Raw genomic sequence first — 25,120 nt, 5'->3', positions numbered from 1 at the left:
TACATCTGAAGGGTCTCATGACTGAGGTTTTATTAAACAGTAATAAGTGGTGTTTCCCTAGAAACAACTGGCCCCTCAAAGTCCTGGAAACCTTGCTTCCAAAATACCCTAGAGTCTTACTCTATCCTTGACCCCCTTCCAACCTGAGGGTCTATAATGTTACCCGTCACAACCCCAGTGCAGCTCTTCCTGCCCACAGGTCCTGTCCCAGTGCTTTAATAAAATCACCTTTTTGCACCAGACGTCTTCAAGAATTCTTTCTTGGCCACCAGCTCTGGACCCCACCATCACCCCAAAACTTCATCAGTAGGAGTATAAATCTCTCCTCCTTCCAGTCTTCCTGCTCAGCCATCTCAGCAGGGGCATCAGCTTTCTGGCTGCAGTGTGATCTGCTGTACCCCAGACAGCAGGAGGGGGAAGGGTGCATGGCAGAAAGGTAAGGGGGTGAGGGCCAGCGGGGTCACTGCCTATTAAAAGCCCTCCCAGAAGCCTTACCCAAGTGGGGACTCCATCTTTATCTCTTTGGTCAGGATTGGGTTTCCTGGGCATATGGGTTCCTGAGTCTTTCCGTTTTCCCTCTTCTACTGTAGAGGAAAGTGAGGGTGAAGAGGGTTGTGATTGGCTTTGAGGTGTCTGCAAACATCATCCTTATTAGTCCATCATTTCCTCTCTTGAAGCCATAGGAATCCCTAACTAGTCAAAACAGGGGCTTCTGGCTAAACGATCTCCCAGTTGCCCCCCACACTTATATTCTCTTTAAAGATTGTTTCTCTCGAAATCCCAAGTATTCCTGTAATAAGCTCTGTGCACACCACCCAGGCCCCCCAGGTGCTGGGACTCATCCCTCCAGCTCCTGGGAGCACTGCCAGCACTAGCCCTGAGAGCTTCCTTACCAAGGACACTCACTCCTTCCCAGGGTGGACCACACGCAGGGACCAGTCCCCGTGGGGCATAAAGGTTTGGCTCTCCCACTTCAACCTGGAAACCCAGAAAGCCTGTTCCAGCCGCAGAGCGCCCTGTGGGGTAGGATAAGGCCTCTGCTGAGCCTGCACTGTAGCTCAGCTCCCCCTGCACACTCCCTCTTCCTTCCCTCTTCCCCCTCTTCTTCCACAGCTGCTGAACCTCCTGTATGCTACTCCTGTCTCAGAGTCTGCTTCCGAGGGAATCCTAACTGCAGCAACTCCTGAAAGGTATTCCTGAAGGATCCTATTCCATGAGGAGCAGATGTGGTTCAACTTCACGTCAGACCCTCCACATTTGCTGGGAACCTCACTGGCTTCAAGCATTAAAAAGGCTTAAATATCTAGAAGCAACAACTGAAAAATGAGCCTAAATGAATTTGGGCTAAATTAGGTAGTCTGAGAAAGATGAAGACCTAAAAAGAGAGAGAGATTCCAGGAAAGTGATGACATCAAGATCAGGCTCTGGTCATTTCCTAATAGAAGATGCAGGATATAAACACATTTCTATTAACATAGGCCAATGAAGTCCCTGGAAATCTATACAAATTAGCTTAGGTCTATCTATCTAACATCTATCATCTATCTATCTATCATCTATCTATCTATCTATCTATCTATCTATCTATCTATCTATCTATCAGCTTCTTAGACTTATGCTTCAATTCCAGCTCCATTATATAAAATCCTGTAACCTTAAATAAGTCATTGTCTCCTCTGAGACTAAGCTTCTTTACCTGTAAGGGTGGGGAGGGGATAAGTGAGACAATACAGAGTCTCATGCTGATATAAATACTGTCTCAGAAAATGCAGTTGATCGTGGCAGCTCTTCATACCGGTGCCTACATGAAAGTGATCTAACGGAGTTTGGATAATTTTTTTTTTTTGTCAGGAGTGTTGGTTAAGAGAATGTCTATATTGGAAAGGAAGTTGATCTAGATTAGCAGTTTTCAAATCTTTTAAGCAGAATAATTAATTTTCGTTTTCCAAACAAGATCTTGCAAATAAAACAGATAAAGTCAGGATTTTATTAAGCATAAATTTTGTAAGTTCAAGTACATAGCGTTTAAAAATAAGTCAGTGGGATCTAAAGAAATTATTAAGATAAACAGAAAATTTTGAAATGAAGCTTATGGATGGCAGTTACAGACTTACACTGGCTGCAGCATCTAATTATTTTCTGTGAGTTTTTTGGTTGCACAATATTGAAAAATCTTGACTCATACAGACAAACAATTGCAAATGAGAACAGGTTAAAGAAACTCAACCTACAATCCCAGGATATTTTTCAATTAAATTATGTTCATGAGAGACTTTTATTTTAAGGTGTGCAGAAAGCCAAATCAATTTGACTGTGTAACTTAGAGCATTGTGGCCTTTCATATGTTAAAACTTAATATATAATAATTTTGAGTGTAAGCATTGCTCTTTATGGCACTTTTAAATGCCAGTTTAACATTTTTTTTTTGAAAAATGAAAGTAGAATCAAGCATTTTGGGAAGCCCTGGGATTCCAAGCAGCAGAGTACGAAAACTACAAGATTTGATGGAGTTTCTACGATTATTCCAAATGTTTAAATCTATGACTCTTCTGTCATTGGCTAGTTAGTGCATCTCCTGAAGGTCACTTACCAAGACACTTAACACCGCCCACTGTGTGGGCTGAATACTCTGCTGTGTATTTACTTTATCCAATGGTAACTTCTAATGGTAAGGCTGGGAGGGGGAAGTGCTCAATGCCTGGCCTGGAATAAATGCTCCATACCTAGCTGTTGACATGAACAACCAAGTATACTTCTCTCTACTAGGGGTGCCCATCAACTAAACAAATAAAAACTCTGTAGGTTAGAGTTTAATAAGGGAAGGAAATCAGTGTGTTGATCAAGGTAGTAGCTACTTGGGTGAGCAGCTAAGTCATTATGCTTAAATAATGGCACAGGAGCCTGCAAGAAAACCACCAGGATGGAGAAGGAGGCTGATAGCCCAGGTATATAGTGTTGACACTCAGCTTAATTCCCTCAGATCAGCCTCAACATCAGTGACAGATGCAAACTAACCACTCCAAAGTGGGTGAAATTTATGTCTGCTTTCATGATTCATTTATTTAGTACCCATTGCTCTGCTATGTAATATGGAGGCATACGACAAACGCTTTTTAAATAAAGGAAAAGCCAAGCCAAACCAAATCTTTTTATTCTAAGCCCAGCTACTCAAGCTGTCAGAGTTCAGCACACACAATCCCCACCCTGCATCAGGCAGGGGGCGGACCCTGTCACAACCCTGGGATAGTTATGCTATCTTAGTTCTGGAAGGTTGCTCATTTGGGGTCTATAATACTACTGTCCTAAATAGTTCCAACATAATAGAGAATGTCAAAAATATAAATATAGATGGTACTAATTGGAAGTATCTTTCATCATTAGTTTCTTGTGTGTGTGTGTGTGTGTGTGTGTGTGTATGTGTATGTGTGTGTGTGTGTGTGTGTGTGTGTGTGTGTACATGAGTACACACATGAGTTTGGCTGGATTCAAATGCCAGGAACAGGAAGCTGAATTGCACTAGTAACCAAATGACTCATCCCCCTAGAGCAATGAATGATGCTCAACAATGTGGGGGCAAGGAGAAGACATTGCTCGTGACAACCAAAAGCCTTCAGGGTAGTTTGGGGACCCAATACGGGCAAAGCACCGCTGAGTCTTTCTTTCAAAAGCAATTGACTATATCATTTTTTTAACAGTCCACATATGTAATTTTCATTCACTGGCTGACATCTATGATTTCTCTTGTGTTTTCAGAAACTTAAAAAAATCATGAAATTTTGGGATGAGCACTGGGTGTTGTATGGAAACCAATTTGACAATAAACTTCATATATTGAAAAAAAAATAAAATAAAATCATGAAAAATTTTTTGGTTAGTTATTTTTTACTCCCTGACTCAAATCTCCTTAGCTCAGGAAAATCTTTTCTCTTTCATTCTCTACTTGAATAATAACACACTGCACAGATATTTTTTGATGCCAATCTATAGCTAATGGTTAATGATTCTTCTTCATTTTCAGGAGAGAAGGTGTAACTGGTGCTGATACAGGGGTAGCATTGCCAAAGTTGTCCCATTCTGCAGTTCAGTTATGTCACCACGCCCTGATGAGCATCCTTTAATTACTTCATTTTATTTTGTACCCTTCTTATACTGTCCTGTACTTTAAAAAAAAAAAAGTTTATTTCTGGCCCAGAGCTGGCTCTCACTTATTTCTGATGAAGGCATTCTTATCATCCTGTTTTTCCTTGTGCTTTTCTCCTGTCAAATGGAATTATTGACTCTATTTTAAATATCTTCCCTTTTTCTTCTTCCAGTAGTAAGACTTCTCATGCTTAAGAGTCTTCAACACTTCCTTAGAAGTTTTCCCTGAAATTAGTCCAAACTTACAATGACCTTTTCTGAATTTCTGCCAAAATTATAGTCAGTTCACACTCTCATCAATGAGCACTTTCATCAGTAATCAAGTACTTTCATTGATTGCTTAGCTGCACCATGTTTTGAAGGGAGCCACCATGTTTGATAAGCTTCTCTTTTATCTCCCCCAGAGCTCAGCACAGAGTTGGATATATTCAGCTTTCAACATTTGCTGATCAACCTAAGCAGGTCGTGTTTCCATTTTCAGAAGTATAAAACTCCTCATGGTACAATCCTCTCTTTATTGAACTTTGCAGGGCATCCCAGACATTCTGTGGTCTCTCTTGTGGTGGCTGCGGCCCTAGATCTGGAATATATTGTCATAGCTCCTTACCTGGATTAAAAACTGGAAACCAGTGGTAGAATTCATTCTTGTAGGGAACGGTGTCAAACTCACTGCATTGCATCTGCCGAAATGTTGGTGCATCTGGGCGACAGGGGTGGACGTTGCACAAGCGATAGCGTTTTCTTTCTCCGGTGCAGTACTTCCCTCCAAACTTTGGTCTATGAATGAAACAAACAAGTGGTTTTTTTAGTTTCCTTAAAGGCTAGCATTTTTCCTTAAACATCCCTTGGCATCTGGTCATGGCTGTTCTTTGCCAAACCATGTCCTGTTCTACCCTTACAACTCAACCTTTTACGTCAATTCTTCCAATTTCACACATTTTTTTGGTTGTTGTTGTTGCCCATGACCATTGAGTCCCAGGTTTATAGTTGCCTAATTTGAAATACTGTGTGTATCTTTTTGACTTATATATCCTCCTGGCCTTCAAAACTGAAAATATATACTGAGAAGGGATACATCATATTCTCTCCAAAATCTGCTCCTTCCCTACTTCCTACTTAGCAAGTTTCAAGTGGTCAGATTTCAGAAGCCTCCATCCTTTGCCTTCCTTTGACCCCACTGTCCATCAGCCACCCAATCATCAGCCATGTCTTTGTACTTGCTTCCTTCTCTTCGTTTCCACAGTCACCAAACTAATCCAATCTTTAACTCTATTCCTGTCTCCCCTCCACCCATCTTTTCCTTCACTCAATCTACTGTACACACATCTAGTTAATTTTTAGATTAATGTAATTATTTTAGTTTCTTGTTTCAACCCTTTTCACGGCACCCAATGACCACAGAATCAAGTCCAGCCTCTTCAGCTTAGCACTCAAAGCCCTCATGATCCTGACTTAATTCACCCTAACAATTACTTCTCACCCTCCCTTTCATTTGCATACTGTTCCAGTGAGGCAGGCTGACTTATTTTATGTTTCTTTTCTGTGCCTCTGGATAGACTTCCCCTCTGGTAAGTCTCTGAATGTCTACATGCTACCTATGCTTTCAGGACCGAATAATGCTATGTCTCCATCATGAATTCTTCTTGGATTTCTGCCAGAAGTAGTCTCTTTCTCCTTTTCAGTGACACTTGATTGAACCTACTATCTACTTCCAGCACTTACCATTCCAAAACATAGCTCACTAATGATCCAATCCAAGTTCTATGTCATGTATGGTCTCTAAGTCATACTTTGAGTACAGAAGCCTCTTAAACATTCAATGAATGAATAAGTTAATCTTATTTTAGAATAGTGCCTGGGTGGCTCAGTTGGTTAAGTGTCCAACTCGATTTCAGCCCAGGTCATCATCTCACGATTTGTGGGTTCAAGCCCCGCATCGGGCTCTACACTGACAGTGCGGAACCTGCTTAGGATTCTCTCTCTGTTCCTCTCCTATTAATTCTCTCTCTCTCTCTCTCTCAAAAATAAATAGAAACATTAAAAAATTAAAAAAATAATCCTTCTCAATCTTTTATTTCCTTTGCAATACACTTACGGGCAATAACAACCTACCCAATTATTTACTCAAAAACGGAGGAAGAAATATAAAAAAAGCTGCTGTCATAGAAGAGGAGGAACTCTCTGTCCTTTAAGAAAGCTCCAGACAGTCTATGTATGCCTTCTTATCTCCACCTCACTGCATCTGAGATTAGGTATTGTGTCTGCTATTGCAGTGCAGCATAATGGGGTTAAATAGCCTGGGGTTTGAATTCTGCTTTACTTTGTATTTTAGTTAGATTATTTTGAACAAGTTACCTTAGCTTGTGTGTGTGTGTGTGTGTGTGTGTGTGTGTGTGTGTGTGAAATGAGCATGATAGTTCTTAACTCACATGATGGGAACACTGAGTGAGATAATGCACATATTTAGTAGAGTAGCTAACACAGGGTAAGAGCTCAGTAAATGACAGCATTTCTGGATTATTGTGAATAATAATCAACAAGTATTTATACAATACCATGTGTTCAACATCATTTTCAGGAAGAGGAGAGTACAAAAAAAGGGCAACCGATGCCCTGTGTCTCCTAGAAGCTTATAAATTTGCTAAGGAGAAAAAAAAATAACATCTATATAATAAATGAGATAAAATTTAAGAGCAATTAGGTATCCCTGACTGTAAATACAACGAGAGTTTAAAGAAGGGCGAGAACAGTGGAAATAAGACTGATTGGAAAGAATTCATGGAAGAATTGTCTTGGAGAATGTTCTTAAAGAATGCATGGAAGTGGCTTCTCAGAGCAATGGCAGAAAGCATGCCAAGTGAGCAGCCTAGATGAAATCACATTCTAAAGGCACAGGAAAGTAGGACATCTGCCTAAAGTGCCCAACTGATAGTGGGAGAGCCAAGATTTAAACCCTCATCTGCCTTAATCCACAGCCTGAGCCCTCATCCACTGTGTTATATTGCCTGACCATGCAATCTAGGGGGACAGAAACCTCAAGCCTTGGCATCTGGTTCATTTCTGGTTGCAGTTGTACTTCTCATGAAGTTCTTCTTGAACAACCATGAGGTTTTCTATACCTCCTTCCCCTCCTTTCTTAATGTGGTTTGGGTGGACTTCTGTTCCTTGAACATAAAAGAGCTTTGACCAAGGCAGTTCATAATCATTGACTCCATGTTGAAGGTTCTAAGAATTGTCCATGATATTAGATTGGTTTTCTATTCATGATGATGGAGTGATACTCTATGACTCAGCACCTCTCCAGTTCGTACCATCCAACAAACATCACTAAAAGCCTTTTACAAACCCAGCTGTCTTCTCACTAGATATCTGACCAACATCAAGGATCCAGTCTCAATGTCCACTAGTCATGCTCTGACTTGAATCTGTGACCATGTTTCCATTGTCATTGTTTTCAATAAACTTCAGCAAACCAGCTACTGAGATCAAACATGGTCACTCACCTGAGGAGACTCTATGACAAATTATGGTCTCTAAGATGGGGGTTAATGCCATTTTCTCCATTAAGCAAAGTTAGAGATTCATCCTATAGTCCCTCAACAAAGATGTCCCTTTCTGACAACCACAGATCACCAACCATCCAACCAAGAGGCTACAGATGAGTGGTTGCTGAATACAGAGCACTGAAAATAGGTCCCAGAGCAAATTGCCTGCATTTCCTCATCTCTACAATGGAAATCACAATGAAGATTTTCTGTAAAAATAAAGTACTCCATTCCTGGTTTTGATTTTTTGAAGTCACAGAAATTTGCATTTTTTTTTAATTTTTTTTTTCAACGTTTATTTATTTTTGGGACAGAGAGAGACAGAGCATGAATGGGGGAGGGGCAGAGAGAGAGGGAGACACAGAATCGGAAACAGGCTCCAGGCTCTGAGCCATCAGCCCAGAGCCTGACGCGGGGCTCGAACTCACGGACCGCGAGATGGTGACCTGGCTGAAGTCGGACGCTTAACCGACGGCGCCACCCAGGCGCCCCAGAAATTTGCATTTAAACAAAAGCAACTTCAGGGTACCTGGATGACTCAGTCAGTCGAGAGTCCGACTCTTGATTTTGGCTCAGGTCAGGATCTCATGGTTTGTGAGTTTGAGACCCATATTGGGCTCCTCACTGACCATGTAGAGCCTGTTTGGGATTCTCTTTCTCTCCCTCTCTCTCTGTCCTTCCCACACACTCTCTCTTAAAATAAATAAATAAACTTAAAAATTTTAAATAAAAGCAACTTTTATCAAAGAGTAAGATTTAAGAAAAATTTTATCCAAATTCCTCAAATATATAGTTTTATGTGTGGTAAGTGATAAAGATATCATAATAACTACTATAATATATACCATTCACTGACAGTTTAATGTAGTAGATATTGAGTTAATTAATCCTTAGGAGAAATTTGTTACATATATTTATTAAATTTATGCATATATACATAGAGTAATATAATTATTAATAAAAAAGGAGAAGTAATATTTGGAACTGAGATAATGAGGACACTGTAATCACATTTATAATTAGTCTTCTAAAAAGTGTGACTCTTACCCTTCAATACAGAATGAAATTCTAGGCAAAAGAAGCTTAATATATTTTTTTACTTACCAAAGGCATCATATGTACACTTCTTAAAAATTTTACTTGGAGGGCGCCTGGGTGACTCAGTCGGTTAAGCGTCCGACTTTGGCTCGGGTCATGATCTAACAGTTTGTGAGTTTGAGCCCCATGTCGGGCCCTGTGCTGACAGCTCAGAGCCTAGAACCTGCTTCGGATTCTGTGTCTCCCTCTCTCTCTGCCCCTCCCCCACTTGCACTCTGTCTCTGTCTCTCAAAAATGAATAAACATTAAAAAAACTTTAAAAAAAATTTACTTGGGAACTAGTATACCAAGAAATAATGAAGTTAAGAATGTAATATATGTTTGGAAAACAAGGGAATTTAAATGTAATTCATATATAGTATCATTATACAAATTTAAAATTTGAAAGGGTTAAGCGCTTTCATTAAAAAATTGAAAGCTGCTTTGTGAAATAACTTCTATGGAGCCTTTAACAGGCTAATATGGAAGTCTATGGTTATAAAATCCTTATCTAAAACATTAAAAATAATTATCTTAAAAAATGTACTATTTTATTAGTTATTTAAGGGAAGAAAATTATTTTTATAAAATTATGCATTCATTATGATTGGAAAAAAGCTACAATATTATTAGCAAAATTGAGTATAAGTAATCTCTCAGTGATAGAGTGATGTTATCTAGAAGGATTTAATTGCATAATCTCCTAGGACCTTTCACATAGATGATACTTTTGAAAATGTGCTTATTTCTCCAAATGATGGAATCAGCTTACTTATCCAAGTGCTAGTAAGAATCCAGTGTCTCACCAAAATAAAACAAAACAGAACCAGTTTTCTTCCACCCTCTAAGAATCTTCTGGTTCCCTTTTGTCTTTAGGAACCCATTTTATTTCCCTTAAGAGTCTTGGGGGTCACTGACATCGTGCTATCCAAGATTGGTCTTGGCACTCCCGGAAGGAAGGGAAATATTTTTGGTTAGACTTACTCAGGGTTGTTGCAGAGCCTCTCTGCACTCTGGGCTCCGGCCCCACAGGTCCTAGAACAGTGGGACCAGGGTGACCAGCGGCCCCAGCCTCCAGCAATGCTCTCTGGTTTCTTCCCCACTGTGATACATTTGCCAGCCATACACCACTAAAAAGGGAAGAAACAGGACAGGCATACATCACAAAGGTTCCCATTGCGAGCTGAGCCAAGAACCCCAGAAGTCGAAACCCAATTCTCCCTGAGCAAGCAGGCTTCCTGTGGTGACACATCACATGGAGAACAAAGAACTCACAAAAAATTTCCCCAAGAATCTTGAGTTTTTGAATCAGAGAATGTCAGTAATTGAATGGAACTTTATGGTGTCCTATTGTAGCTAGCCAATGCTACTCAATGTTCCTCAAAGTGCATGCCAGAATGTAAGTCCACACACCTCCTCCTTCACTGAGAAAGTCTTGTTAAGAAAAACAGCTCAGTATGCTTAGGAACACAGTTGCTTTGTAATGTAATTGATTGACCTACTGCTGCAAGTCCCTTATCTTGTTACAGACCATAAACAAACATTTTGCAGACTGACTGTGGTTAACACTTCTCCATGTCCTCTATGGGTATTTAATGTTCACAGCAGAGAACTCATACTCTTGCAAAAATCCACTCATTGTCAAAAACAAAAACAAAGACACTAGTTGAAGTGCTTTCTAATATCAAGAACAATTTTTGCTTTCCTGTAACTCGATTATTTCCAGTTCTAGCATTTCAAGTGGCTCAGAAAAAATTCCGTCCTCTCTCTTCAAGGCAATCCTTCAACAACTATCAGTTTAGGAAGGTGAGCATACAAAAAAGAAACAAAAGAAAATGCGATTTGGTTGTTAGATGATTTGGGCATATTTTATCTGCTGCCCCCTTTTCCTCATTGTTTCTGGTCACTGTGTGTTGTGACCAAGTTCTATAATTTCAGTGATGGGTCTGATGCTACTCAAGCTGCATAAAGATACCCAGTAAATGCCTAAATCTTGGGCTCACAACAAACACAACTGATTTTGGTGAGCAGCACATATTACCCTGTTCTCAAGCAGTCTGGAAGATTTCTAGCATCTGAATTCTTGGGTGTCTGGCTTTCCTGCTTAGTTAAATGGGAAGAACTCCAAGAAATGCAGTCAAATGAGATGATGAAAATGAAGAAAACCAGCGGCCCAAATCCAGCATCTTTGGAAGGAAGAAGCCAGTGGCTTGCCTTCTCAATTTTTAACATGGGGGGGGGGGGCGGGGGCGGATTCCAAATGAAGGCTGATCATAAGCTCAGCAGATGTTATTGACCACAAATTCCACCAAATTTGGGATGGATGTTTTGCAAGTGAAGTGTAGAACTGGGTCTCAGCCCTCTCTCCTCCACCGTCTCCAGTGAAGGCTTAAAAGACATCACGGAAATAAGATCTTTTCCTCTGGCTAGTCTGGCTGTGTGACCTCCATTCACCCAGACAGCTGCTCTCCAGGGCCCTCTCCCTACTCCTCCCAAGAACCCACCACCCTCCCACCTTCCTTCCTCAGCCTGCCAATCACCTTCTTCTCACCACATCGTGTCCCATCTGCAGCAGCGTCCAGCTTAGAGCGACAAAAGCCTTTCACTGAGCACCACAGAGTCTGGCAGACATTCTGGAAAACAAATGTGAAACTGTACTTTTTGCATTTTCAAAACTTGCACAAAAGCATTCCTGCAATGATGGTGAACTATACACTCAAGTCACCCACAAACTTAAAATAGTGCTACTGTTGTTAGTGAGGAAGAGTGATAAAAGGTGATCATTCGAGAACTCTCAATTCAAACTTAATTCGGATTTTGTCGTCATTCACAAACACTGGTACGGTCTACTAAGTGAGAAGAAAACAGGAGATAAAACACATTTCCTAAGAGTTGAGACTAATTTCTGTAGGGGTGACACAGTCTCACTGACCTCAGGCAGAGTAACTGGTGACATTGGCCATGAAAGGCCAGCGCAAACCATGAATGAAGGAATCTGATTACAAACAGCTGGTGGTTATAACTTGAGCCTGCTCACTGAAAGCAATGGAAACTATTCCACCTACAAACCTAAGCTTATTTACTTATTACTCAGAGTAGCCAGCTTGTTTTATCCTCCAGGGAGTGAAATGAGTCTCCTCCTGGAGGAGGAAAAAGGGAAGGTTGACAAGATTCTTACATGCCATCAGAAATGGCTCTACTGCTCCTATCCAACTTTAAGCCTTTCTTCTATACACTGGTCATCCATAATTCCATCTACTTAATTTTGCTCTAGAGTCACTGTGTTTTAAAATAAGATTTCAAGTATTTTTTTTTTAACAATTTTAGAACATTCTCAATCGTTCTCTCTGTAAACTTTGCCTTTCCTTAATTACCACTATTCTCTCCTTCTGGAACTCTTAATTGTCAGTGATGAGCCTTCCCACTCTGTCCTTCGTGTCTCAACTTCACTTTTATATTTTTTTAACTCTCAATTTTCTTATATATGAAAGCTGAGAAAGTCTGGATTTCTATCAGGAAAAGACTAGCCTCTCCATCACACAGCTCTGAAAATACTTAAGTGACATGGGAAGTAGTTTTTTCAGCTCTAATTTCCAAATCTGCTGTTTAACCCCAACACGGAATTTAAAATCAATGATCACATTTTTCATTTCTAGCAGTTGTAATTATTTTTCATATCTACCTTACAATTATCTTATGGTGTATTTTTCCTTTTCTCATATGTAGTTCTTCTTTTACGTATTAATTTTATTATCCTTACCTGAAATACTTATTCATAGTTCTTGAGGGTTTATGATCTCTCCCCCACTTAGCTATAGATGGTTTTAAATTTTGAATTAGAAGCTGGTGAATTCATCTAATCAGAAGCTTTATCTATTGGATTTTTGTTCATCTTTAGCTGAGCATTGGTTTCTCCAGTGCAGGTTTTTAATCTTTGTTTCTACCAGGTATCCCATAGTTTTTTGAGATCAGAAATATGTTTACCTTATATTTTTTTGGCATGGGGGTTCTCCAGCCACACAAGAGTATACATTTGAACTCTGAATCCATATGAGGCTGGCCTATGGTAAAGTATTTTCTAGTGAGATGGTTATCCACCAGCATCACTCCCCCCTCAAAATGCAAGCTAAGAGAAGCTTCTCTGCCATCTACCTTTGCTGGTGGTGGTTTCTTCTAGCCCCCTGTCTCATTGAGGCATAGCTCCTCCAGGCCCCTAGCTTCAGGAGGGGTCTCAGTTCCAGCTCCCTGCTCTGCTCCATGTGAAGACGTCATCATCTGTTGCCACTGGATGTTAAAATCAAGGCCCTTTGATTTTTCTCTGCATCAGCTTCAATGTGCTTATCATTCCCTTTTAGTTTTTTCTTCCTGAGGATTTTTTTTTTAATTTTTTTTTCAACGTTTATTTATTTTGGGGACAGAGAGAGACAGAGCATGAACGGGGGAGGGGCAGAGAGAGAGAGAGAGAGACACAGAATGGGAAACAGGCTCCAGGCTCTGAGCCATCAGCCCAGAGCCCGACGTGGGGCTCGAACTCACGCACCACGAGATCGTGACCTGGCTGAAGTCGGACGCTTAACCGACTGCGCCACCCAGGCGCCCCCTGAGGATTTTTTTTAAAGCTTTCTTATAAGTTCATTATGCATTCATAAAGAATGATGTGCTGGGTAAAGAGTACCCAAGAACTCCCTGTACTATTTTTCTAACTTTTTTTGAGTTGCAAGCTTTTAAGATAAAAAAAAAAAAAAGTTATAGTAAAAGAGGATGAAGCTGTATTCTCTGGTATTTTAGGTGGTTTTTTTTTTTTAATTTAAAAGGATTAGGTTATCTTGGCTGCAATATGCAGGGATCTGAAGTCTTCATTCATTTATCTCAAGATTTCATTCTATTATCCATTTATCTATGTCCTAGACCCTGCTAAAAGTGAGGAATAAAAGCTCCCTCAGAGAGCTTACATAAAGTAGGGGAGGGTACAGACACTAGAAAGCAGCTACAGGGGTGCCTGGGTGGCTCAGTTGGGTAAGCGCCTGACTTTGGCTCAGGTCATGATCTCATGGTTCCTGTGTTTGAACCCCATGTGGAGCTCTAAGCTGACAGCTCAGAGCTGAGAGTTGCTTCCGATTCACTGTCTCCCTCGCTCTCTGCCCTTCCCCCATTCACACTCTGTCTCTCTCTCAAAAATAAATAAACATTAAAAAAATTTTCTTTAAGCAACTATAATATAGTCTAACAAAGTCTTTGTTCAAGAAAATACAGAATAAAATGTGAAATGATATTTAAGCTGATACCTAAAGGATGAATAGGAGGGGTGGTACACAGGAACCAGAGCCTGCAAAGCTCTGGAGGTGGTAGAGAATGCACAGCACTTTCAGGGAATGAGATTGTTTGGTATATGAATAAACACAGAGTATAAAACAGTAACTGACCAGAGATAGCCAGAGTGGTCTGTTTCTAGTAAACCACAAGATAACCTGAAAACTCCTTACCTTTGTAAAACATATAAAGTTGTGGACAAAATATTTTAAATGCGTTCCTGAGTTGGCAAGAAAGTAAGAGATATCCTCAGAGGCTAAACATGTAGCAGAAATGTTGGGCATCTAGAGATACAAACCTGGTCACTTAGATTATAATTTTAATGGTCACCTGAGTACTGGTGACAATGACCTGGGCCTGTGTAGCATGGGAAGTTGGACTGGAGACCTCAGAAAGACCATAACCCCAAAGGACTAGCCCTTGTGTGAAAGGATAGACTAAAAGAAACCTGGGGACACAGCCGAAAAATCTGTTTTGACCCTAACTCCAGAAGAAATAGTAAATGTTACCCCTGAGATTTTGTAACCATGACCCATGTAGTTGCATAACCTCCAACCGATAATTTATTTTAACTAATCCAAAATCCCCTCTGGAAGAATATGAGCCTTAAGGAATAACCTGATAAGAAGTTTCACAACCAAGAACTCACAATAAAACAAAAATCAAGAAAAGGAAATAATCTATAATAAGCAAGACATAGAAGAAATCCCAAATAGGAAAAATAGACCCACATAGACTCTGGACATTGGAATTACCCAACATAAACTGCAAAATAAATGTCTCAAATATGATTAAAAAACAAAAGATCATATTGAAAGCCTGAATTAGAAACAAGAAACCATAACAGTTAGAGAAAACTTAGAAAAATAACCAACAGACTGCCACAAGTAAAAAAAAAAATACCATCAATGAAATTAAAATTTCAATAGAAAGGTTAAAAAGAGAAGTAGATGTGTCTGAAGAGAGAACTAGTGAGTCAAAAGAAAAAGAAATCACACAAACTGCAGAGACAAAAAATATGAAGGCAGGATCCCAAGATATGGAAGATTAGTGATTAAGACCAACATACATGCAACTGGAATTCTAGGTTAGAGAATGGAGAATCAAAACAATATTGTAAGAGATAAGGCCAAAGAACAAGAGATAGGAAGAATCCTGAGGCCCCTTTGAAGCCATTTTAGAGAATTTAAACTTTATTGTAGGAAATGGGGAGACTGAAATATTTTATTGAGAGGAACACAATCCAATTTCCATTTATAAAGGTCATTTTGGCTGTATTTGGGCAGATGGATTAGAGTTGAGGGAGGTAGTTCAACTCCAGGAAAGGAGACCCATCAAAGACCTACTTCAGCCACCTAGGAATGGTGGATTTTTTTAGAGATATTTAGGAAGTAGAATTGGCATAACTTGGTAACCATTTAGGAGTGAGGCGTGAGGGATTTCTGTCCCAACTTTCCCTTCTCTGTTGAGTCTTGCCCATTCTGTTTAAGCACAGTTATTTACTTCCTCTTCAAAGGTCTTTTTACATGTCTCTTTTTGTGTTATCTCATTGTATTGAAATTGTTCTGTCCGCTTCCTCCACCAGAGCACAAGCTCCTTAAGGTGAGAGAGAATCTATTCCATTAATTTTTGAGGGCTTATTTTTTACCTTTTATTCACTAACAGCACAGAATCTGGGGACGGTTGAATGTGTCTTGCCTTGCCCATGTCTATGTGTTAACACTGGTACCTTCACACGACAAGGGATGCACTCAGAGAATAGGCAAGGTTCAGATCACAAAGGAATGCCACACATAGGAGCTGGGGCTTTATCCCATGGTCAATGAACCCTAACAGTGGAGCAGAGCCATAGTTAGTTCCATGTTTTTTTGAAATAACCTGAGCAACAATTTGAATCGAGGAGAGACTGGGTAGGAGGTAATTACAGTCGCAAGGAGAGAAGATGAGAGACTGAATCAAAACGGTACAGTGGGAATGAAGACGACAGGACAAAGCCACAAACTCTTTAGGAGGTTAAATGTCAGGGCTTGATTTACTAGATGGATAATAAAAATAAAGGAGATGAATGAATTGGGATGAAACTAATTCCTACTTGGCATCTGGGGTTTCTCTACACCAGATGGGAAATTCAGGAAAGGGAGCAACTTTAGGTTGCTACAGTCTGCAGGTGTAGAATCGCCGTGATTCCTGAAAATCACCTCAAAATTTTCTTCACCACCACCCGCTTGCACAGGATTGCTATCTCCATAGAATACCAAGGAGGCTGGGTCAAGGAATGTAAATGACCCCCAACTTCATACCTTCTGCCTTACAAACACTTTGCCATAAACAGAAGGTTTCCATTTCTGTGTCTGGCTCTTCAGATTACCAAATAGTTCCCTGGCCCTTCCTTCAGCATGCTAGAGCCCTTAAACTCCGTGCATAGCCACCAGATGCACCAAGATACCCAACACTTACTTCTACTTCCTGGCAGAAGGTGGCATTGGGGCCATACTGCAGCTGGCATTGATGATGAACATCATAGATCACTCCAGGAGCAATGACCTTGGACTTCAAGCCTTTCTTCTGGGGCATGTCATCAAGACAGAACCCCCAGCCTCGACTAAAATGAAAACAAGAACAGTAGTAAATCATCAGAGGGATTTCCATGATCACTTATAACATAAGTCCTAGTTGTGCCGGCCAGTTTCCAGGGACTTAACACACACTCAGATCATAAAGAGCCACCGTGAACAAAAGCAAGCAAGGGATTAGGATGTTCACCTGGCTGTGGCTGGAAGGCAGGACCCACCCACATTTCAGGGTCAGAAAGCAGAAGTGAAATCCACCCCTTCTGATGCCACCTGATACTATGACCTGTGAGAGGCACTGAGACTTTTCCAGGGCCCAGGCAAAAAACTCAGACTGACTTCCAGTTTAAGGAGACCCAAGTGCAGCTGTCCTGAAAGGCACTGTCACTTACTCCAGGAAGCGGGTGATATACTCCTTGCTGCACTTGGACCACGTCAGTGGGGTGGGATTGTACTGGAGCTGGCGGGACATGATGTATGGGTGCCTGCCCACGGGCTCACAGTCATTTTCCTTCCCGTCATGCTGGATGCCAAAGCTGCAGGAGGGCACAAAGCACAAGAACATTAAGGAGGCTGGCATGAAATAGAAAACAACAGTTTCTCCAAGGTGAAAATAACCCACCGAGAGCCACTTTTGTACAGAATGCATGTGTTTACCAAGTGGGACTGTGAAGGTGGAGAGGGATATTTTGAGCACGTCTTGGCCTCAAATATGCAACCATGGGAACCATGCAGCCAATTCCAAAACTTCTCTTTGTCTAGAAGCTCCCAGTTTGGCTTTCTAGGAGTCTGGAGTCAGGAGGGTAAACCCTGCCTTAAGCAATCTTCTTCCTCCTGCTTTAGTAACCACAGCTCAAAACCCCCAAACCTTCATTCTCCCTTTTCATCATCATTTGAGGAAGAGCATGAGAGGGTAAGCCTATGGGAGACTTTGTCAAAGACCACAAGCTGTGAGTGACTGGATTTCTTTCGAGTCTTGTCATGGGAGTTCTCCAGTATCTGAGACATCAGGGAGACTTCACAGCCCAGTGATTAGAGCAGGATTTTTGAAGACAGATGATCTGGACTCGCATTCCAGTTCTGTCACTTCGTGATCTGGGAGTTACTGAAACGGGTTCAGCTTCAGTTTCCTCTCCTGGAAAGTGCAGAGGTCTTCACTGTGCTAGGGTCAGATCTGAATGGATGAGTCTGAAAACCACTTGGCAAGTGCCTGGCATATAATAAGGGCTCTGTGAATGACGGGAATCCCTTATTGTTGCTTTTATCCTTGTCTAGCTTATTTCCCTTTTCTAGATGAGGAAGCTCAGAGTTTGAGACTTTCCGAAAGTCCCACAGCTAGTTAGTGGCAAGAGTAGGTCTTCTGCAGCTCGCCCTGCTGTTGCACTGTTCTTACCCAGGCCTCGCTCAGCCTGCTCCCTGGTCCTCCCACTGCCAGGGCTGACCAGCAGCCCTGAATGACCCAGAAGAGCTTGTCCGGCATGGCAGGGGTGCCTGGGATGGAAGCAGATTCAGAAGTCTGTTTGTAAGTTGAGTCCTCAGGATCAGCCCAAGATACCATCAGAGGTCCCCACAAGAACTCTCTCCACTGGGATCTGCTTACAACAGGCATACTTGCAACCCAGAGATGTTGGCTCAACTCTCCAAATCTGAACAGGGGAAAGTAGGACCTTTTACTTGGCGAGTGAAATTCAGCCCATCTGACAGGGAAGCTCATATGCAACTTTACTAAAATCTCCTGATCAACATTAGTGACTCTTACAGAAAATAGTCTCTGGGGGCTTGAGAGATTTATTGTATTTTGCTTAATGCATTATGATGTTATCAACTTACTTACAGACTCCGATCACATTCCACATGAATACAAAATTCACAAAGGACTCAGAGAATTAATCTGCAAAACTCTTATCACCCAGCCACAAAGAATGCGATTCAATGAAAGCTTTCTTCCCAAGCAGGTCTTCCCTATGCTGTTGCAAATCCATTCTTATCTAGCTCATGAAGTACTCCACAAGTTCACCTGCGGAATAATTAGTAAGAACCCTAAACTGCAAGCATGGTTCAAAAATATGCATGAATCATGGTTTTTCCAGCACTAGATATTCTAATACAAGAAGACATATTGCTGGATCTTATACACAGGGCTGATTCACATCTACACTCAAAATATATCAGTTCCCCCGAAGCTCATTTTGTTCCATCTAAAGTTTCTAATGCATTAGGATTTCCCCCCTCCAGCTTCATCACCCCTCTCTTCCCCCATCTTATGAGCTAAAAGCAGTGCTACTGAAAATGTCCCTCTGGACTGTGTCTACTAGGTCTAAATGGGTGGAATGCTCCTGCCACATGGGAACAGTGGGTCAATGAGAAGTGAAGGCCAAGGAAAGCACATGGGGTCATAGGGATGGAAGGTTTGCATCCAGGAAGTTACTTTCTAGCAGATGGGATGGACACTGAAGAGCAATTTGGAGTACAGAGCCGTCTACAGGCTCAAACAATTTCCTGGGCTGTTGGATTGGCCTGCTTTACCTCATGCTTCAGTTTCAACCCCTGTTACATGAGTTTGCCAAATTACAGATGTGAAATAGTGATTAATTAATTACCTGGGTTTCGGGGTATCCTTTGATGGAAAAGATCCATTCCTTGCCTTTTATTATTCATTTTTTAAGTATAGTTAACACAATGTGACATTAGTTGCAAGTATACAACGTAGTCATTTGACAGGTTTATACTTACGCTGTATTCACAAGTGTAGCCATACCGTCAGCTGTCCTGATACAACGCTATTACAATATCATTGATTCTATTACTTATGTGCTGCCTTTCATTCCTGTGATTTATTATTCATTTTATGGTGGAGAAGCAATAGCAGAGAACAAAAACCTCAAAAATATGATTGTGAGCTTTTAAAACCCATTTAGGGAATACCAATTTCACATATTTAACATGCAAAGGTCTGTAATGAAATATATCATGATCTGGAAGCGGGGGAGATATACTGGGTGAATGCTGCCTTTTAAGTGTTCATCTATATTGTTATATTTTCATTACTTAAGAGTGAAGGATGCTAGGTCTCAAATAAGTTTTTAAATTTCCTCTGGGGATTGTACCTTCATTGTTGGGCACTTACATAAGGAGTCTGATAAAGGTGGTGAGAGACTTCAGGTATAAATGGCTGATATAATCCAGGGTCTTCAGGAAAGGATTTTCAAAAAGTTTTCTCTCAAAATAAAAGTGAAATTATTCACATAAGGCCATAGCACAAGTTAGTTAACTTTACTTTCTATTTTGCATCACACATAGTAATGAAACAAACATGTTTCCAAGAAACAATGGGGTATCTTTGTTATTAATCTTTGAGTGTCTTTTTGGGATACTGGTTTATCAGTTTTGTTTTGTTCATTCTTGGATTGCTGCAGCCATTTCATTAATCTTCCCAGTGTTTCTCAGTTTGGTCCACAATTAGGACTATATAGCTAAAGGAAGAACTAAATACCCCAGAAGTATCTTTTACTATGAGCAAAAGTTTCTTAGGAAGCCCTTAAAGTCTTCTTTCATTTGGTTTTGTTTTGCTCAAGTATTTTTCTATCCCTCAAACTCAAGCTTATGTGTTCCTTCAACTTTCTCTTTTTTATCAGTGACTCTAAACTTTTTTTTGGGGGGGGGCATTTAAAAGATGCTGTTTTAATACAAATCAAAAGCACAATGAGATATCACTTAACTCTGGTCAGAATGTCTAGAATCAAAAAGATAAGATTCTCACCACTGGTAAGACTGTAGAGAAAAAGGAACCCTTATGCACTGTTGGTGGGAATGTAAATTGGTACAGCCACTGTGGAAAACAGTATGGAAGTTCATCAAACAATTAAAAAGAGAAATACCATGTGATCCAGTAATTCCACTACTAGGTATTTATCCAAAGAAATTGAAAACACTAATTCAAAAAGATACATACTTCTATGTTCACTACAGCATTATTTACAATAGCCAGGATATGAAAGCAACCTAAGTGTCCATCGATAGATGAAGGGATGAAGAAGATGTGGTGTGTGTGTATATGTATATGTACACACAATGGAATATTAGTCATTAAAGGATGAAATCTTGCCATTTGCAACAACATGGATGGACCTAGAGGTTATTATGCTAAGTGAAATAAGTCAGACTGAAAAAGACAAATACCATATGATCTCATTCATATGTGGAATCTAAAAAACAAATGAATAAACAAACAAACAAAAAGCAGAATCAGACATGTAAATACAGAGAACAAACTGGTGGTTGCCAGAGGGCAGGAGCATGGAGGGTGAGCGATACAGGTAAAAATGGGTGAAGGGGAGTGGCGCATACAGGCTTCCAGTTATGGAATTAATTAAGTCATGGGAATAAAAGGCACAACACAGGGAATATAGTCAATGATACCGTAACAGGGTTGTATGTTGACAGATATACTACACTTGTGGTGAGCATAGCATAACCTATAGAGCAGCTGAATCACTATGTTGTACACCTGAAACTAATGTAGCATTGTGTGTCAACTATACCCAAATAAAAAAGATTAAATAAAAAAATAAAAGTCTTTATTTAGGTTATCTGTATATGTCCTGATGCCTTTTTTTTAAATTAAACTTTTTATTTTGAGATTATTGCAGGTTCAGTTGCAGTTTTAAGAAATAAACAAAGCGGTCCCCTGTATCCATCACTCACTTTCCCCCAATGGTAACACATTGCAAAACTATAATCCAATAGCACAGTTGGGGTATTGATGCTGATACTGTCCAGACACAGAATATTATCATCACCACATGGATCCTTCATGTTGCAGTTATAGCCACACCCACTTCCTTCCCTCTCCCATTCCATCCTTAAACCCTGGCAGCCATATATACGTTCTCCATTTCTACAATTTTGACATTTCAATCACATACAGCATGTAACCTTTTGGGACTGGCTTTTTTTTCACAGAGCATAACTGTTTGAAGATTCATCAGGTCACTGTATGTATCAATGAAACAGTGAAAAAAACATGTTTCCAAGAAACAATGGGGTATCTTTCATTTTATTGCTAACTAGTGTTCCATAATATGTGTCCATTCCAGTTTATGTAACCATTCACCCTGTTGGGTTGACACCACCCCTGGATTGTTTCCAGTTTGGGGCTATTAAGATTAAGCTTCTATAAACATTCACATAAAGGTTTTTGTGTGAACGTAAATCTTCCTTTCTCCAGGACAAATCTCAGGAGTACGACTGCTGGATCATACGGTAGTTGTAGGTTTACAGTTTAAAAAACCAACAAACTATTCTCTACAGTGCCTGGACCATTTTACTTTCTCACCAGCAATGTCTGAATGATCCGATCCCTCTGCAACCTTGCCAGCATTTGGGGTCACCACTATTTTTTTAGTCATTCTGATTGTTGTGTGACATCTCATTGCGATTTCAATTTGCATTTCCCTGGTAGCTAATGATGTTGAATATAGTTTCAAGTGCTTATCTGCCATTTGTATGTCTTTTCTGGTGGAATTTCTCCTTTTTGCCCATTTTTTAATTGTACTGTTTGGTTTTTTTTTACTATTGAGGTTTTTGTTTTGTTTACATTTATTTATTGATTTTGAGAAACAGCAAGAGTATGAGCAGGGGAGGGGCAGAGAGAGAGGGAGAGAGAATCCCAAGCAGGGGATTCAAATTCAGGAACTGTGGGATCATGACCTGAACTGAAATCGAGTTGGATCCTCAACCGACTGAGGCACCCAGGTGCCCTACTATTTGAGTTTTGACAGTTGCTTATATATTTTAGATGCTTAGTTCTACTGGATATATGGAGTATTCATTTCCTAGGTAGGTCATAAAAATTATCATGAGCTTAGTGGCTTAAAATAACATAAACTTATTCTCTCACAGTCCTGGAGGACAGAAGTCTGAAATCAAGGTGTCAGCAGCACTCTGAACCCTTCAAAGTCTCCAGGGGAGAATTTCTGCTTGCCCCTTCCAGCTTCTGGTGGCTGCAGGCTTCCTGACTTGTGGCAGAACGACTCTAACTTCTGCCTCCATCTTTACACGGTCTTCTCTTTGATCTGTGTCCAAATCCCCCTCTCCAGTCATTGGGTTTAGGGCCCAACCTAAATCTAGGGTGATTTAGTTTCAAAATTATTAACTAATAACATCTGCAAAGATCCTATTTCCAAAACAGGTTACATTCTGAAGTTCATAGAAGCCTTGAATTTGTGAAGGGGAACACTATTTAAGCCACTACATAGGGCTTGCAAACATTTTCTCTTGGGCTGTGGCTTGTATTTTCATCCTCTTAAAAGAGTCAAAAGTTTTAATTTTGATGAGTCCAAGTTTTAAATGTTTCCTTTTATCGATTGTGCATTTGATGCCAAGTTTAGAAACTCTTTGCCTAGCCCTAGATACTTAAAATTTCCTATTTATGTCCTAAAAGTTTTTTAGTTTTACATTTTACATTTAAGTTTGTGTTCTACTTCAAGATCATTTTTGCATATGGTGTGAGACTTAAGTAGAGACTCTTTTTATATATTAAAAACCAACACGGGGCTTGATCTCACAACCCTGGGATCATGACCTGAGCTGAAACCAAGAGTCAGACACTCAACTGACTGAGCCACCCAGGCACCCCACACACAATCTTGATTACTGCAGCTGTATAATAAATTTTGAAATCTTGTAGCCTGATTCTTCTCATTTTATTATTCTTTTTCAAATCGTTTTGAAAACTTATTCTAGTTCCTCTGCCTTTCCATATACATTTTAGATTAATTTTTTTATATCTCAAAAAGAATCGTGATGAGGGGTGCCTGGGTGGCTCAGTCGGTTAAGCGGCCGACTTCAGCTCAGGTCATGAGTTCGCGGTCCGTGAGTTCGAGCCCCGCGTCGGGCTCTGTGCTGACAGCTCAGAGCCTGGAGCCTGTTTCAGATTCTGTGTCTCCCTCTCTCTGACCCTCCCCCATTCATCCTCTGTCTCTCTCTGTCTCAAAAATGAATAAACGTTAAAAAAAATAAAAAAAAAAGAATCGTGATGAAATTCTCATAGAAATATCATTAAACCTATGTATTTATTTCAGAAGAATTTCATCTTTACTATGTTGAGTCTTCCAATTCGTGACCATAATAGGTTTCTCCATCTATTAGGAGATCTCTATTTCTTTCCGCAGTGTTGTGTAGTTTTCAGCATGAGTCCTGTACATGTTTTGTAAGATTTAAATGTTTATAATAATTTTATACAAATATTTCATACTTCTGAGTGATTGTGAAAGGTACCGCATTTTTAATTTCAGTGTTCACTCGTTCATTGTCTGTATATAAAAATGTGAGTGATTCTGTATGTTTATGTGGTATCCTGTGAGCTTATTCTAGTTTGTGTGTTTGCATAGATTCTTTGGGGTTTTGTACATATACAATTATATCATCTGCAAATAGAGCTAGTTTTATATCTTCCTAATCTGTATGTTTTTTTTCTTGTCTTAGTGCACTGGCTAAAACCATACTCCTTTTTTTTTCTGTTCCTCAGACTTCGGCATTTACTTTGTCCTGTCTTCAAGTTCACTGGTTCTTATTTTGTCTGCTTATATCTGCCAATGAATCCCTCCAGTTAATTCTTTTATTAGAGTGATTGCACTTTTTAGCTCCAAAATTTCATCTTGGTTTCTTATTAGATCTTCTATATCTTTATTGATATTGTTATTTTGTTCATATATCATTTCCTTTATCTTCTCCACATCTTCTTTAGTTCTTTGAGCATCTTTAAGGCAGTTGTTTCAAAATCTTTGTCTAACAAATCTGCCCTCAGGAACAGTTTCTGTTGATTTATTTTTTTTCCTTTGAGATCATACTTTCCTGGTTCTTTGTATGTTTTATGATTTTTTGCGTAGAAAAATGGACATTTGAATCTGTTAATGTGGTAACTCTGGAAATCAGATTCTTCCTCTTCTGTAGGGTTTGCTGTTTTTATTATTGTTGTTGCTATTGTTATTATTACTATTATTATTATTGTAGGCTGTGTCTGTGTCAAGGATCAACCTGAGGTAAAAATTTAAGGTCTTCGCAGGTCTTTTCAGAGTCTTTATCTGGGCATGTGTGATCACTTTCTCATTTTCCCCATGTATGTAATTATTTTTGAAAGTCCTATTCTTGGGGCGCCTGGGTGGCGCAGTCAGTTAAGCGTCCGACTTCAGCCAGGTCATGATCTCGCGGTCCGTGAGTTCGAGCCCCGCATCGGGCTCTGGGCTGATGGCTCAGAGCCTGGAGCCTGTTTCCGATTCTGTGTCTCCCTCTCTCTCTGCCCCTCCCCCATTCATGCTCTGTCTCTCTCTATCCCAAAAATAAATAAACGTTGAAAGTCCTATTCTTTATTGTCTAGCTCTCAAAAGGGAAAAAGGAGAAATGCAAAGAGGGAGAGAAAATGGTGCTGGCCTCTTAAATCCTCTGGCAGTCCCTCCAGTTTAAGGGGAGCTTGCAACA

General features: G+C 40.1%; 1 protein-coding gene across 3 annotated transcripts in view; it reads right to left on the bottom strand.

Moving 5' to 3' along the window:
- ADAMTS12 (ADAM metallopeptidase with thrombospondin type 1 motif 12) overlaps window positions 1–25,120 on the bottom strand; it is a 343,919-nt gene that overhangs the window by 98,438 nt on the left and 220,361 nt on the right. For all 3 annotated transcript variants that reach the window (XM_043600301.1, XM_043600310.1, XM_043600321.1), the window contains exons 8-12: window positions 17,035–17,178; window positions 16,530–16,674; window positions 11,303–11,395; window positions 9,747–9,892; window positions 4,748–4,917 (exon numbers count right to left, since the gene is read on the bottom strand). In XM_043600301.1, the coding sequence (XP_043456236.1) occupies window positions 4,748–4,917; window positions 9,747–9,892; window positions 11,303–11,395; window positions 16,530–16,674; window positions 17,035–17,178 (698 nt within the window). The remainder of the gene's footprint in view (window positions 1–4,747; window positions 4,918–9,746; window positions 9,893–11,302; window positions 11,396–16,529; window positions 16,675–17,034; window positions 17,179–25,120) is intronic.

The sequence above is a fragment of the Prionailurus bengalensis genome, chromosome A1 (genome assembly GCF_016509475.1).
Source record: "Prionailurus bengalensis isolate Pbe53 chromosome A1, Fcat_Pben_1.1_paternal_pri, whole genome shotgun sequence".
Lineage (NCBI taxonomy): Eukaryota > Metazoa > Chordata > Mammalia > Carnivora > Felidae > Prionailurus > Prionailurus bengalensis.
This window is presented reverse-complemented; position numbering and strand designations above follow the sequence as displayed.